The 13,278-nt window shown below is 51.0% G+C and overlaps 1 protein-coding gene across 10 annotated transcripts in view; it reads left to right on the top strand.

The window, feature by feature from the left end:
* The window catches only part of SH3KBP1 (SH3 domain containing kinase binding protein 1), a 335,619-nt gene that overhangs the window by 318,380 nt on the left and 3,961 nt on the right, over window positions 1-13,278 (top strand). For 7 of the 10 annotated variants that reach the window (XM_032840763.1, XM_032840758.1, XM_032840760.1 and 4 more), the window contains 3 exons: window positions 4,309-4,418; window positions 7,819-7,947; window positions 12,089-12,360. In XM_032840763.1, the coding sequence (XP_032696654.1) occupies window positions 4,309-4,418; window positions 7,819-7,947; window positions 12,089-12,360 (511 nt within the window). The remainder of the gene's footprint in view (window positions 1-4,308; window positions 4,419-7,818; window positions 7,948-12,088; window positions 12,361-13,278) is intronic. The other 3 variants (XM_032840765.1, XM_032840767.1, XM_032840768.1) reach the window with 1 other exon arrangement.

Raw genomic sequence — 13,278 nt, 5'->3', positions numbered from 1 at the left:
TCTGGTGGAAAAACTGAAGCCCAGAAAGGTTGTTTGTTCATTTATTCAATAATCATTTATTAAATACCCACCAGAAGCTGGGAATGACGTTAGGCCCTAGGGAAAATACAGATAAAAGCCATAGCTTCTTTTCTAGCTGCTGGGGAGACAGATAAGTCAACAAGGAAAGCCAGTCAGGGTGCTGAGTGCTGAGATTGGAAGGGTGGATGAGTAGGGGAGCACCCAGGCCAGGCTTTAGGGTGCAGTCTGGCTTTTTGGAAGAGGACCTAGTCGCTCAGCAAAGCCTTGATGGCCCCAAGGGAAAGGGGACGGGAGGGAAGTCACGCAAGGGACAGAGACAGAGGTGGGTGCTAGCCATACCTTGAGGGCCTTGGCCACGCTAGGTCACCAGGATTTCCTGGGAACTTGGGAAGGATTTTAAGCAGAGAAGGGGGACATACTCAGATCTTCGCCTCACATGTGTGTCTGGGGGCTGCCATGGAGTGGTACCAGGTTGGGAGGGAGAAGTCCATTATAGACTTTCTAGGCCTGTAGTCCACAAGGAGCCCTACCAGCCGTGATGATCCTTGACAGTGACGTGGAGAATGGATAGCTTCCCGAGCTACTGGGAGGTAGTGACACTGCCACGCTTTAGCTGTAGGAAACTTCTGCTCTAGGGCTCTTTCTCAAGCCCAGAGCAATGAGCTACCAGGACTAAACAGCCATTTAAGAGCTTGCAAAGCTGTTCTTTTGGTAACAGCAGGCGTGTCTCAGACTTTTAACTGTTTCTCTTCTGCGCTCTCACTGGACATGTCGTAGGTCTCCTGTGGTCACTGGTACCATCCCTCCTCCCATCCATGGAAAATAAGCCTACATTTTCTAATTGGACGAAATAGGCTATGACTGCAGTTGATGGAAAATGGGCAACTGTGTGTGCCACAAAGAGTCAAACGCCCTTTCCAGGCTGGCTCCTGTCCAACATAAATTATCCCCGTATGTCTGCAGAGGGCTCATCTTTCAAGTATGAGAGGAGCCAAGAACCTCTCATCCTTATGAAACTAACTTTTAAAAAAATACCCACCATTTGCCAGTTCAATAGTTTTGGATTGGCTTGTGAGCATTAAAACCATTTGTTACTAAGAGGAAAAATTCCCAGCCAGGCTGAGAAAGCTTATATCAAGTTTCAGCCTGATTCATTTCAGAAACCATCATGAAAACTGGGACATTTTCTTCACACCACAATGAGTTAGTCACGGAAAGTCTGCCTTCATGTCAGCTCCCGGGGCCCGCAGTCACGAGAGCGCGCTTTGGGCCACCGAAGGTTTCTGCTGCGGGACGACAGAGTGGCCTCCTCCACCGTCAGAAAGCGGAAGTGCATCGCAGTTGGGGCTCTGAGGTGCCCTTTGCAGCAGGCGACCTCATACTTGGTGTGGCTCTTTCTTTCTGGAAGTTTTGTGTTGTTGTTTCCAAAAGGTGCTTTGTACAAGCTGGAAGTTCCAGGTAGTTGGATGTGCATGAAGTGGTTAAAAGAGTAGCTCCCCCTGAAGGACTCTAGCCATCCTCTTACTCTTGAGTGACAGGGACGGACGGATGAGGCAGTCTTGTCGGCCGTCTGTCCATCCCTTGAGGAGAAAGGTGGCCAGCCTTCCACGTGTCCAGGTGTTTTCAGCGTGGACCTCAGCCAGTGAGGCGGAAGGGGCCAGCCAAGCGTCCTCTGCAGGCGAGGCCCAGAATGCTGCCTCCCGGCCCGCAGCGGCCACCCCGTGCCCCATCAGTAGGTGCCCCTGGAAGCAACGCTCCAGGAATCAGAGTTTCTTCCTGGGATGGGTTGTTCACGTGTTGTGTAGTTCGTTTGTTCACCTGTTCCTTCATGCACAGAATAGTGTGCAGGTCTGTCCCAGGAACGTGCTAGACCTTGAGAGCTCAAGGATGGATTCCTCTCCTCGGGGGTTCACGGTCTAAGCGCGGAAGGCACACGCCACACCTGAGTCATTCTGAAAGTGCGATTTATTACGGCCACCTTCTCACTCCCGCTGCTGCGTTTCTGACTGGCCCCCAGTCTCCGAGCCCTCGGGTGCCACTTTGATCGGCTGCTTGGGCACCTCTGTTGCCCCGCACACCAGGTCAGCACTGCCCAGCGTGGCCTTGGAGGAGCCGTCTGTGGCCAGGCCTTACTCCTGACAGCTCGCCTGGGCAGGCCGTCCCCTCAGAATCCCCTGGTGGCGGTGCCCTCGCAGCCTCTCCTCTCTGCTCGGTCCAGTCCTCGCTTCTCCCTTCCTCCCCCAGCCTCTGCTAGAGCGTTCCTTCTCTACACGGAGGCGGCGTGCTAGCGTCACGGGGGGGAGGGGGGAGACTGAAAAGCTGCCTCGCGCAGGCCGCTCCCCCGGCGCATTCCATCCATCTCCAGAGAGGGAGCCAGGCCCGAGTCACTTTTTTTTAATTGTCCAGGTGATTTCACCGTGCAGCCACGGTGGAGAACCAGAATGAATTAGTCTTTAATTGGCCTTTCATTGCTTCACCCTGCTCAGCTTTTGCCTCCAGAGCTTGTTTCAGTTGCCAGGACAGAGTCACGATACAGGCGGGTGCTCTCAGCCCCTGGCCGCACCCAGCCAAGCCCCTGCTCAGCATCTGTTCCTCTCCTCTCCCCCCAGCTCCCCTGGCCTCCTTGTGCCTCCTGTTCTCCACACCCAGCCCCCACCCACCAGCAGACCTCCCTGACCTGGGCCTTCTTACGTTCTCCCCTTTGGGGAGCCACGTGCAGAACCTGCTAAACTCAGTGTCCGTAGCATGCACGCAAGACTATCTGTGCAGCCCTTTCCTATTGACAAAAATCAAAGAGGGAAAGATTTGGAAACTAGTTATCCAACAACGGGGGATTGGTTCAGTAAATCATGAATGGCAGTGCAACAGAAAATTTTGCCCCCATCAAAATATTTATGAAGAATTTTTAGAGTCAGGGCTTATGAGATAGGTGAAATAAGCAAAATGCAATATTCCATATAGTGTGTCCCTAGACTATCCACTTTTAGAGAAAGAACCTGGAGGGTAATATACTGAAACACTAATAGTGGTTGTCTTGGCGTGGTAAGGTTATGCTTGACTTTCTTTTGTTACAATTCCATGTTTTTCCTAAAACAGTGGTATATTGAGCGGGTGCTACCTTTGCAGTCAGAGAAAAAGCGATTCACAATTAAGTGGGGAGATATGAATATCAGATGATGACTTGGGGCATCAGATGAAGTATATAATGGGGAAATTTGTCCACCTCTAGACCAGTCACAGACAAGGAGGAGCAGGATGGCTATCACTGGCTTAGACTAAACATGGTTCCAGAAACAAAACTGGGGATCCATTAACAGGAGGATGGGAAATAGTTTGGGAAGGCGGTGCCTGGCATGGCTTATGAAACATGATCTACTTGTCAGCCAGAGTTGGCCTTGCCCCCATCACAAGAGATAACGGGTCTCAGTGTCAACCCCTTTCTGCCAGCCATTCCTTTGTGCATCCCGTACACACATCCATGCTGATTTGTAAACCCCTGAAACTAGATAGAAGGAGGTGACCCCTTAACCTAACTGTATGTCGAAGAGGATGGATGGGACGGTAAAGGCAGAGGCCTTCCTCCTGGACATGTGCGAGGTGCGGTTGTGATCTGGCTGAATGATTCTATATTCCTCTGAGACCTCTGTCACAGAGACGGAGGTTCCCGGAGGGCAGGGTGCTTTCTGCCACACTCACTGGTGTAGCCTCGGTACCTGACCCCGTGTGTAGCCAGAGTAGCTGCTCAGCCATGATGGCGTGAATGAATGAGTGCGCTGATGACCGAAGATCACGTCTCCATTGACTAACGCCTCTCGAAGCAGAATGGTGCTGGGCTCCGGGAGTTAGCTGGGGAGGTTGAAGCTTTGCTCCCCACCTCCAGGGAGTTCGTTGTCTACGATTAGGGGGATGGCCGGGCTGTGGTTTGCAACGGGAGCAGGAAGCTGCCTCTCTCCTCTTTCAGAATCAATGATCAGCATTCGTTTGCCCATGGGTATTGTACCTTGTGAGAACTGCTTTTCGTGTTGGGATGACAAGAATGTTTTCTCTAGCAAAATGAACTTGCATTTGTGGAGGAACGGGGATTCCTCCTTTACCCCCTCTTTCTGAAGCTTTTAAAAGACCTACCTCATTCACTGGATGACCAGAGGATGGAAATCGCCTTCATCAATGATGACACAATCCAGATATAAAGGATGAGTATTAAGGAAAAGGTGCTCATGGCCTGTTCTAAGAACCTTTCCTCACTTCGATTTTTTCTCATAAAACTCTGTTTTACTTTTGTTTTAGACTTAGAAGGTTTTGACTCTGTGGTATCATCTACTGAGAAACTCAGTCACCCAACCACAAGCAGACCAAAAGCCACGGGGAGGCGGCCTCCATCCCAGTCCCTCACTTCCGTAAGTGTCTCCTCACTCCTCCTACTGCTGGAGAGCAGGTCAGCTTAGAGACGCCAGCCAAGGACTCTGCCGCCAGTGGCTGATACGAGGACGAACCAGGAGAGGGAGGTCGTGAGATAGACGGCTGACCAAGAGTGATTGGAGAGTCTTCTGGAATCAAGCAGTATTTCTTTCTCTTTGTTCTTTGCACATGTGCCAGTGAGGTGGGCACTGCCTAGTCCCACTTTCCTTCTTTCTCCTTCCAGACTGATCCTTATTTGAACCTGAAATGAAATTGGTAAGAAAAAAAAATGTGTTTTATGGTGGGAGAGGAGAACGAGGTTTGTTTGGTCTATAAACAAAACTTTGCTACAGAATAATCCGCCACTATACAGGTGCTTGACAATGGCCAAGCTTTTTTCTCTCGAAGCCCCATTATTGGCACCCCTCCACGGAACCCCCCGCACACTTTTAGGAGATTGTACACATACGAGGTACCTCGTCGTGTAGGTGAGACCAGTCAGAGTGCTCCAGATAACCACAGAAGGTTTTTGTTTGGGTCATTTTGAATAACTTCTTTCCTCACTGGAAACCTGTAAGCATATTTGTTGTACCAAATTTCAACAGTGAAACGCAAGAAGATGAAAGTAAGTTACCTGTAATCCTGCTTTCCAGAGCTAAGAACTGTTAACCACTTGCTGTGTATCTGTATTTTATTTAAAATTCTATGTGTATGTATATAACATTATTTCTTCCAAATGGGTGATATAGTACATGCTCCCCCCCATATTGTGCACTTTCTCCCCAATCATTGCCCATTTTCCATGATGTCACATTTCATGGCTGCCTAGTGTTCCAGCCTATGGATATATAAGAGTTTAATCTGGTCAGTGCACTACTGCTTCAACTTCTTCATTATAAACAATGAAGTGAATGTCATTGAAAAAAAACTTGATGCATCCACGAGCGATCTCTCTCTCTCTCTCCCTCTCTCATATCACATTGTCTTGTCCTTGCTGGGAATGCAGGTCTAAGGTCTTATGATCTTCATTCACCCAGATACACTAAGGACTTAACCTTTTGCAGGTTTTCCAGAACACTTCCTCCTTTCGCCTCGTCACTGATCCCACCGCAGAGGGCCGCATTTAGAAGAAAGAGAATGCCACTTCCTTCGAACCTCTTCTCTCCTATCTGTTGAGTTTGGGGGTGGGGTTTGAATCATGCTGTTTTCCCTCTTGGTAGGAAACTACCCTAACCATGTGTTGATACCTTTCTGGAAGAAAGGCTTGACAAACTGGCTTATTTTGTTACTCTTCATATAGGGTCCTGTGTCACTACCATCCTTCCTCTCCCTGCACCCTCCCCGACATGCCTCACACACACACAACCTGTTTAATTGCCTTAGTATCTCTAAGTGTTTGATCCTATCTCCCACATCTTCTCTATAAATCCTTCCGTTTTGTTTTTTCCTCCAAATTCTTCCCAACTTTAAAAGGTCTAGAGGGCCTTGAGGCATCTGGAGTTAAATACAGAGGAAGTCAGTTTACCATCCGCCACCCCATCCTTGGTTCATACATCCCATGCCTGGGGGTTCGTGTATGTCTGGGGGCCCGGGTAAAGGCACCTCATCTACACTCGCTTTTAACCTGTACCTTTTTTCACTCACTTTTTCAACAAATATTTATAGGCTTTTATGACGTGTGGACTCAGCTCTGAGCCAGGTACAAAGGCTATGACCGGGAGTGAGACATACAAGGTCCCTGCCCTTAGGAAGCTTATGGCGCCGTGACTCAAATTTTGGCATTCTGTGTGCAACAATTTCATGTGTAGACTTAAAATAACAGGATATATTTGTGCTTTAAAGAAGTATAATTACTCCCTTCCCTTTATCCCCATCCATCCCCATGTGGATGGACATTTCAAATTCGTATTGGCTCTTCCTCTACTTAGCACCCATAGGTTTTTCATAGCAAAATGGGATCCTGGATATGGACATGTTCTTACCAGGCCATTGGAAGGAATGACTGCGGAGATACACTGGTCAGAATTAGCCAGCCTGGGACCTCTCGCCCTAGTCTGAGCTTCTTTAGGTTTATTGAATTCAAAGAGCGAGATTTGATTGGGGGCTCATGAACTGTAGGTTACACAGAAGGAAACTCGCTTTTTGAATAAAATCTCCAAGTGAAGGGGTATAGGCACTGCAATGTGGTTAAGCAGTTAAGCTTAGAGTAATAAGAAAGCTTAGTTGGGGGTATTATTCTAGGTAATTGGATTTTCAGATAAAACAAAGATAAACAAATAAGACCTTTTAATTCTAAGACTTTGCTTACAAATCCCTAGATATATTAGTTTCCTGCCTTAGAAAGTAGGATAAACAGAAGAAAATAAACATAGGGTGATGTGGGCATGATTTTTCTGTAATGACACCAGTGATGATTCTAGATAGGATGATTTTCCCATCACCAGGGTAGACGGCACAGACATGCAGCTAAATGCAAGCTCACCCAAAGAGATTTCTGGACGATTCTTCATTTTTTAAAAATCCCTTGTCTCAGAAACTCTTCATTTTCATTTGCTTTTTGCTAAAATAGCGAAATTCTAGCACAATAATCATTTACTTCCAAGTGAACTCCACTGACTGGTTCACATTCATCCAGCTTTTTGATCTTCACAGTGAGGCAGGAAGGGTAGGAATATTTTCCCCATATTCTACCAAAAGATGCTGCCATTCTGTGCCCATGAGGGTGGAGATTTAGCCATAAGTCCCCCAGTTAGAGGTGAGCCGGCCATCGGGCAGGCAGGGCTGTGCCCTGGAGTGCGGAAATGCTGCTCCCTGGCCCGCAGGCCTGTGACCTCGTGCCCCCTGGAACGGTTCCTCTCCGACAAGTTCTTGCAGGCACTTTGCTCTGCCTCAGATTTCGTGGTCCTGGAAAAGGATCCAGAAGGAATGGAGGAGAGACAGGTCAGAGGTAGCCTCCTCTTGCCCTGCGTGTCCCTCCCCACTGGACTGTCAGCCTTGTGAGAGCTGGGACCGTGTCCTGCATGTCACCTAAGTTTAGCACCGCTCAGCGCTTAGCACACAGTAGCAAGTGTTCACAGAAAGAAGGGAGGCTCCGAAGGATGGAGGGAGCAGGAAAGGCTGGGTGATGCAGGCCCGGACAGCTGAAATGCCCGACAGGCATCGGTGCCAAGATCCCATGGAAAGATCCCTGCTGGAGGAAATCTCGCTTCTTAGTCCCAGTTCTGCCACTATCTCTAGCGCACAGATAATAGCACCCTTTCTGCCTCTCGAGGTTATAATAAGGAGACAAACAAAATAGAAGTGGCGAGTGCTTTGAAAAGCATACAGCATTATGTTAACAAAAGCTCTGTCAGCTAAGGTGTAATTCTGACAAAAGCATTTTCTTTTGGCTTTATCCAGTCTTCCCTTTCAAGCCCTGATATCTTTGACTCCCCAAGTCCCGAAGAAGATAAAGAGGAACACGTTTCGCTTGCACACAGAGGAGTGGAAGCATCAAAGAAAACTTCAAAGACTGTTACCATATCCCAAGTGAGTGACCAGCCAAGGCAAGGGTGTCCAGACAGCAAGGACCCCAGCCTTTTCGGGTGTGCTCTGATGACGAGTTACAAACCTGACAAGGATCAACAGATAGCTTAGTCCATTCGGGCTGCCTAACAGAGTCGTAGATGGGGCGGCTCAGAGACCACAGAAATTTCTTTCTCACGTTTCTGGAGGCTGGAAGTCCCAGATGAGAGTGCCAGTGTGGTAGGTTCTGGTGAGGACTCTCTTCAGGGTCGCAGACCACCAACTTCTCATTGTGTCCTCACGTGGTAGAAAGAGGGAGAGGGAGCCAAGTGAGGTCTCCTTCTAAGGGCACTAATTCCGTTCGTGAGGGCTGCACCCTTATGACCTAATCACCTCCAAAGGCCCCACCTCCTAATACCATCACAACGGGGGGTTAGGGTTTCCACGTATGAATTGAGGGGACGCAAACAGTCCAGTGCGACAGACAATGCAAGTGTTTGTCACTCTTCTGTAACAGTCATTACTTTAGTCCTCAAAGTCCCAGAGGCATGCTACAAAGTCCCTGACGCTGGGCAGAATCTCTGAGATACAAGTTGAGTGGTTGATTTTCCATGTTTTCTCTTGTGGTTTGATCTCTTCATACCAGCAGCCGCACATAAACATACACTGTCACATGTCACTACTGCCGCCACCACCACCACCACAGCCCAAGCAGCTTGAAGGGCTTAGAGGTGTAGAGACAGAATGCACTATGTACATTAAGTGCTGTGTACTCTGCCCGCACATCTTGGCTTTTGTGTTCAAAATCGATGATGTCACAGAGTATGTTTGGCAGCAGCACACGACTCCGACTAACTAATGAGGGTCCCTCAAAGAAAAGCAGCTTTGGATTCATTTATTATGATCAGTTTAGAGTCTAAAAACATTTTCATTTCATTGCGTGCCCTGGGAATGGTATAGCTATTTTAAATTACCGGCTTGTGAGAAACAAAGAAGGCAGTGGGTAGCACCTGCCCGGGACTTCTGGAAGATACCTGGTATTCGTCCTGTTTATCCTCGGAGTGCATTTTCTGGTGCTAAGAGAACCCAGTCAATTGGAATTATGTTCTATACACATTAGCAACTGCTTTCTGCCCAACATCAGAAAATTGCAGTCCATTTTTAAAGACACTTGAACCAGGAATTAACACAAAGAAATTACAGGGTATGTAAGGATTTTCCTTCTCGCACATTTAAGAAATTACACGTCTGAATTTTCTTAAAAACCCAGTCTGGTACACCAAACTGTGATCCTGGAAAACACATCAGTGGTAGTTATTCATAAAATTGAAGCATTTTTCCTTCACAAAAGGGTTCCATCTGCAGAAATTGGAATTAGCGCCGCTCTTTCTGATGACGGGAGGGTATACCTAGAGTTGCCGTCTCTCTGCCGGCCCCGGGGTGTCTCTGTAGTGACATCTACTGGTGGGCAGTGGCTTTGCAGGTTTCGGATTCTCCGTTCCGTTCCAGGAGCCCGGTTCCCTTCCCGGGAGTTGGCGCGTTGTTTATCGCTTACTATAAATTCCACCTGAACGAATTTGGGCAGCGTGTATAGTGGCCAATACTGTGTGAGGACTTGCAGAAGTCCTTGTCAGCTGCAGTGGGCTGGGACAGAGAGTGAGGTAGGAAATGCTGCAAGACGCATTGATGGAAGAGTTGCCTGGAAGTCAGTCCGTGAGGACATTGGCAGGTTGGAAGAGGCACGGGGGGAGATGAAGAGCACGAAGTGGGGAAAAGTGTGAACCCCGGAATAGGAAAGAAAGAAAAGAACGACAGGAGAGCATGAATCGTCACGCTCAAGGCAGCCACCATCGCGGTATGGGGCTCCAGCGTCCAGTCGGCAGGGGAGGGGATTGAAGCCCAGTCCTGCCAGTTATTAGCCGCGGACTTGGGGAATTTCTCCACCACGTCCCTAAGCCTCGGTTTCCTGCTCTCGAAATTGTATGCCAGCCGAGCCCTGTTTCAGTCATTTAGCCGATGTCCGGCACGTGACCAGCGCTCCATAAATGTCAGTCCCTCTTCCCTCTTACTACAACTCCTACAGCAATAAGCACGGGATGGCGGATCGCTGTCCCTGGCAGTAGAAAGCGCTTTTCCTCAATGGTAACTTGGCAGAGAAAAGGCGGGTGGAGAGGCTGGGAATGATGGCCCATCTGCTTCTGGCTCACTCTGCCCAGTCTCTCCCTCTAGCACAGCCGGAATCCTCACTCTCCCTCCGCACCATGCCAGCCAGCCCCTTCTTGGCTCTTGCCCTGGGCACCTGCTGCTGGACGAGTCCCAGCTGTGTTGGCAAGCTTCACCACCAGCCTCAACTTCCCCATCACTCAGCCCCTCACCTCCCAGCATCCCGCGCTGCTTGCCCTACCACTCCCCTGCCCTAGGTCTCAGGATCTCACCTTCCCTTGCTGCTGCCTCCTCCCTTGGGCTGCCCCATGCCCCTCTTCCCTCCTGCCCGTGACTGTCCTACTTCCTGTGCCCTCTCAGCCTCCTCCTGGGGCAAGACACTTCTCCATCAGGCCTCCCCGACCTGTCTCCTCTGTCTCCAGCTTGGCCCTGCCTTGGTCTTTTCCATGAGGATATCGTCCAGCTCGGCGTCTCCCACATCTTTGAAAGCAAACAGAACCCTTGCATGATTCCGTCTCCTCCTGAGGCTTTTCCGTGAACGCTTTCTCTTTCTCCCATCCTCCGTCTTCAGCCACCTTTCTGGAAAGAGAGTTCTAAACTTGCAGGCCACGCCTCTCTCTGCCTCTTCGGGTGCTGACCTGCTGTGATTAGGCCTCAGTCTCCCTTGTGGCACGAAAGGCCCCCCAAGCCCTGTTTTCCTCTCAGCGCCCTTGACCCGCTTATCCAACCCTTTTTTCTCTTCCGAAAATCTCTCAGGGGACTTCCGTAAGCCCTGCCCCTCTTCTGGTCAGCGCCGTTTGTCCCGGTCCCCGACGTCTCTCCCTTCTCTTCCCACCTCTTCAATTCACCGAGTCCACAGGTCCCGGCGCTGGGCCTCTTCTCCCCCGATCCTGTGCTATCCACCCTGTGGTGTCGCTTCCTCAGGCGATCTCTCTGGCCCAGCTCACTTGTTCACTCCTTGGCTCTGCCCCCTGGACGTGTCCCCTTGGCTATCCTTCAGGCTCCTGAAACTCAGAATGTCAAAATTGAAATTGTCTTCTGGGCCTTCAGGCTGTTTCTCCTGCCGAGAAAGGTACAACCTCCCAGTCTGCTTCCTCCATCCCCGCCCCCGGCCCTGCAGCCTGTCCGGACCCACGTCCCCCTCTGCCGGGGGTCTGCTCCCCAAGGCCAGGCACTGTGTCTCTCGATGGGAGGAGCCTGCCTTCGCCGCAGCTCTCAGAGCTGTCTTTGCTCTCTGCCCTTGGCCGCTGTCTGTCGGACGCCCACCATTCCTGGCTTTCCTTGGATGAGAATCTCCCAGGAATTCCCTCGGCCTCCAGGCGTGCCCACCTTTAGGTCCTTCTGAAGCCGGAGTCATTGTGAGCTTTGTGCAGGATGTTTTTACCCCCTTTGCACGGCCCGCTCTACCTCCCCAGCCTGCACCCCGTCTCCCATGCCGTCCCAGCTGCCGAGTGACCGCTTGCCGTAAATGTGCCTCATTCCCTCCCTCCTAGAACCGTCCTCTCCAATCGCCCTTCCTCTTCTGGCCACCTCCCAGTGCTCTTCCTCCAGGATGGGGCTCTCAGCAGCTCCCCGGCGCCTTCCCTGTGGGCTAGTTGGTCTGTTGTGTGTGCTTCGTGTCTCTGCGCTGACCTCCCTGTGTGCAGACCGCCCCCCGCGTCTGCAGTGTGTCGGCTGGTCTGTCCGCTCCTCACTGTGTTCTGAGCTCTCGGGAGCTAGGAAGATGTTTTGCTCACTTCAGAGTTTGCAGAGCCTAGCAAGCAGGTGGGCCTCCAGACTCGTACGTTAAACCAGTTAGGAACTACCAGGTGGGTGGTCGAATTTAAAACACGTAGAGGGAGGCTCTTGAAGGGGGATGCCTGTGCCAAGTAGGCCTTCGGGGGCCTGTGGGTGAAGGGGTGAGTGACGAGTGTGTCTCAGGAGACGGGCGCGGGGACATAGATGGGGACTTAACTGAACACGGATCCCCGGCCTGAATCCTCTCCGCCTTCCCTCATCGCAGGTGTCCGACAACAAAGCATCCCTGCCGCCCAAGCCAGGGAGCATGGCTGCAGGTGGCAGTGGTGGGCCAGCCCCTCTGTCCTCGGCGACATCCGCCCCCCTGCCGTCCTCTTTGGGAACAGCTGGACACAGAGCCAACTCCCCGTCTCTGTTTGGCTCGGAAGGAAAACCAAAGATGGAGTCCGCAGCCGGCAGTCAAGCGGCCGTGGAGGAGCTAAGGACGCAGGTCCGCGAGCTGAGGAGCATCATCGAGACCATGAAGGACCAGCAGAAGTGAGTGCCTGGGGCCCCTTCTTCGTCCACCTCCCAAGTTGCTGCCCGCGGGGCCGGGGCCTCATTCCGCAAGCCTGGGTGTCCCACCGCGTGAGTGGGCGGCCCGCTCCCCCAGGGTGGTGGCAGCAGGGGTGAGGTGGGTTTGAACCCGAGAGGCTTCGTGTCCCTCAGCTCCTTGTGTGACCGGATCTGCAGCATGCAGGGAGGTCACGGGCTGGCTGTGGGGCGGACAGCAGTCACTTACCAGGACTAATGCACCCAGCAGGCTGCTAAAAAGAATGATCTTTAAATTTCCATAAAATACAGTATGCACTTCTACCACTTCCTGATTAGCCCAACAGCCCGCGTTCCCTCCAGCACCAGCAAAATTGCCATTTCTTCAGCTCGCTGTCTGACGAAGTGATTGGCTTGCATTTAGGGGCTGGAATGGGTGTGAGAGATGCGAGGATTCTTTAAACCCAAGACTTTACTCTCAGCAAGATGTTCTCCCCATGAGACTTGGGGCTCTCTCCATGCGTGTCTACACACACTCTCTGCATCGCTGGTCATCGGGGAGCACTCTGACGACGAGAAAGACCTGAAGGCAAAAATAAATAGCACACGTAACTGTTACCCAGGATACCGCATGTGGTTACAAAAACAGTAAAAGGGTTAGAAGTCGGGCAGTTCTTATCTGAGTAAACTGAGGCTCAGAATTTAGGGATCAGTTAGCTCTTTCTTTGAGGAGTTAGTTGGGGAGGCATCTATGCAGGTGTTTCCTGAACAGAATTTTGAAAAACGATCAAGGGTTGCCAAGAGCAGAGCCGTGCAGCGAACGGAACGGGCCAGGTAGGGGCTCAGGCACACAGAGCAGCCCCAGCTCCTGGCCTCCTGGAGGGGGAGGTCCCCGGGCAGTGGCGGGCGATGGACACCTGCCGC

The sequence above is a fragment of the Lontra canadensis genome, unplaced genomic scaffold, assembly GCF_010015895.1.
Source record: "Lontra canadensis isolate GAN:19392208 unplaced genomic scaffold, GSC_riverotter_1.0 scaffold116, whole genome shotgun sequence".
Taxonomy (NCBI): domain Eukaryota; kingdom Metazoa; phylum Chordata; class Mammalia; order Carnivora; family Mustelidae; genus Lontra; species Lontra canadensis.
This window is presented reverse-complemented; position numbering and strand designations above follow the sequence as displayed.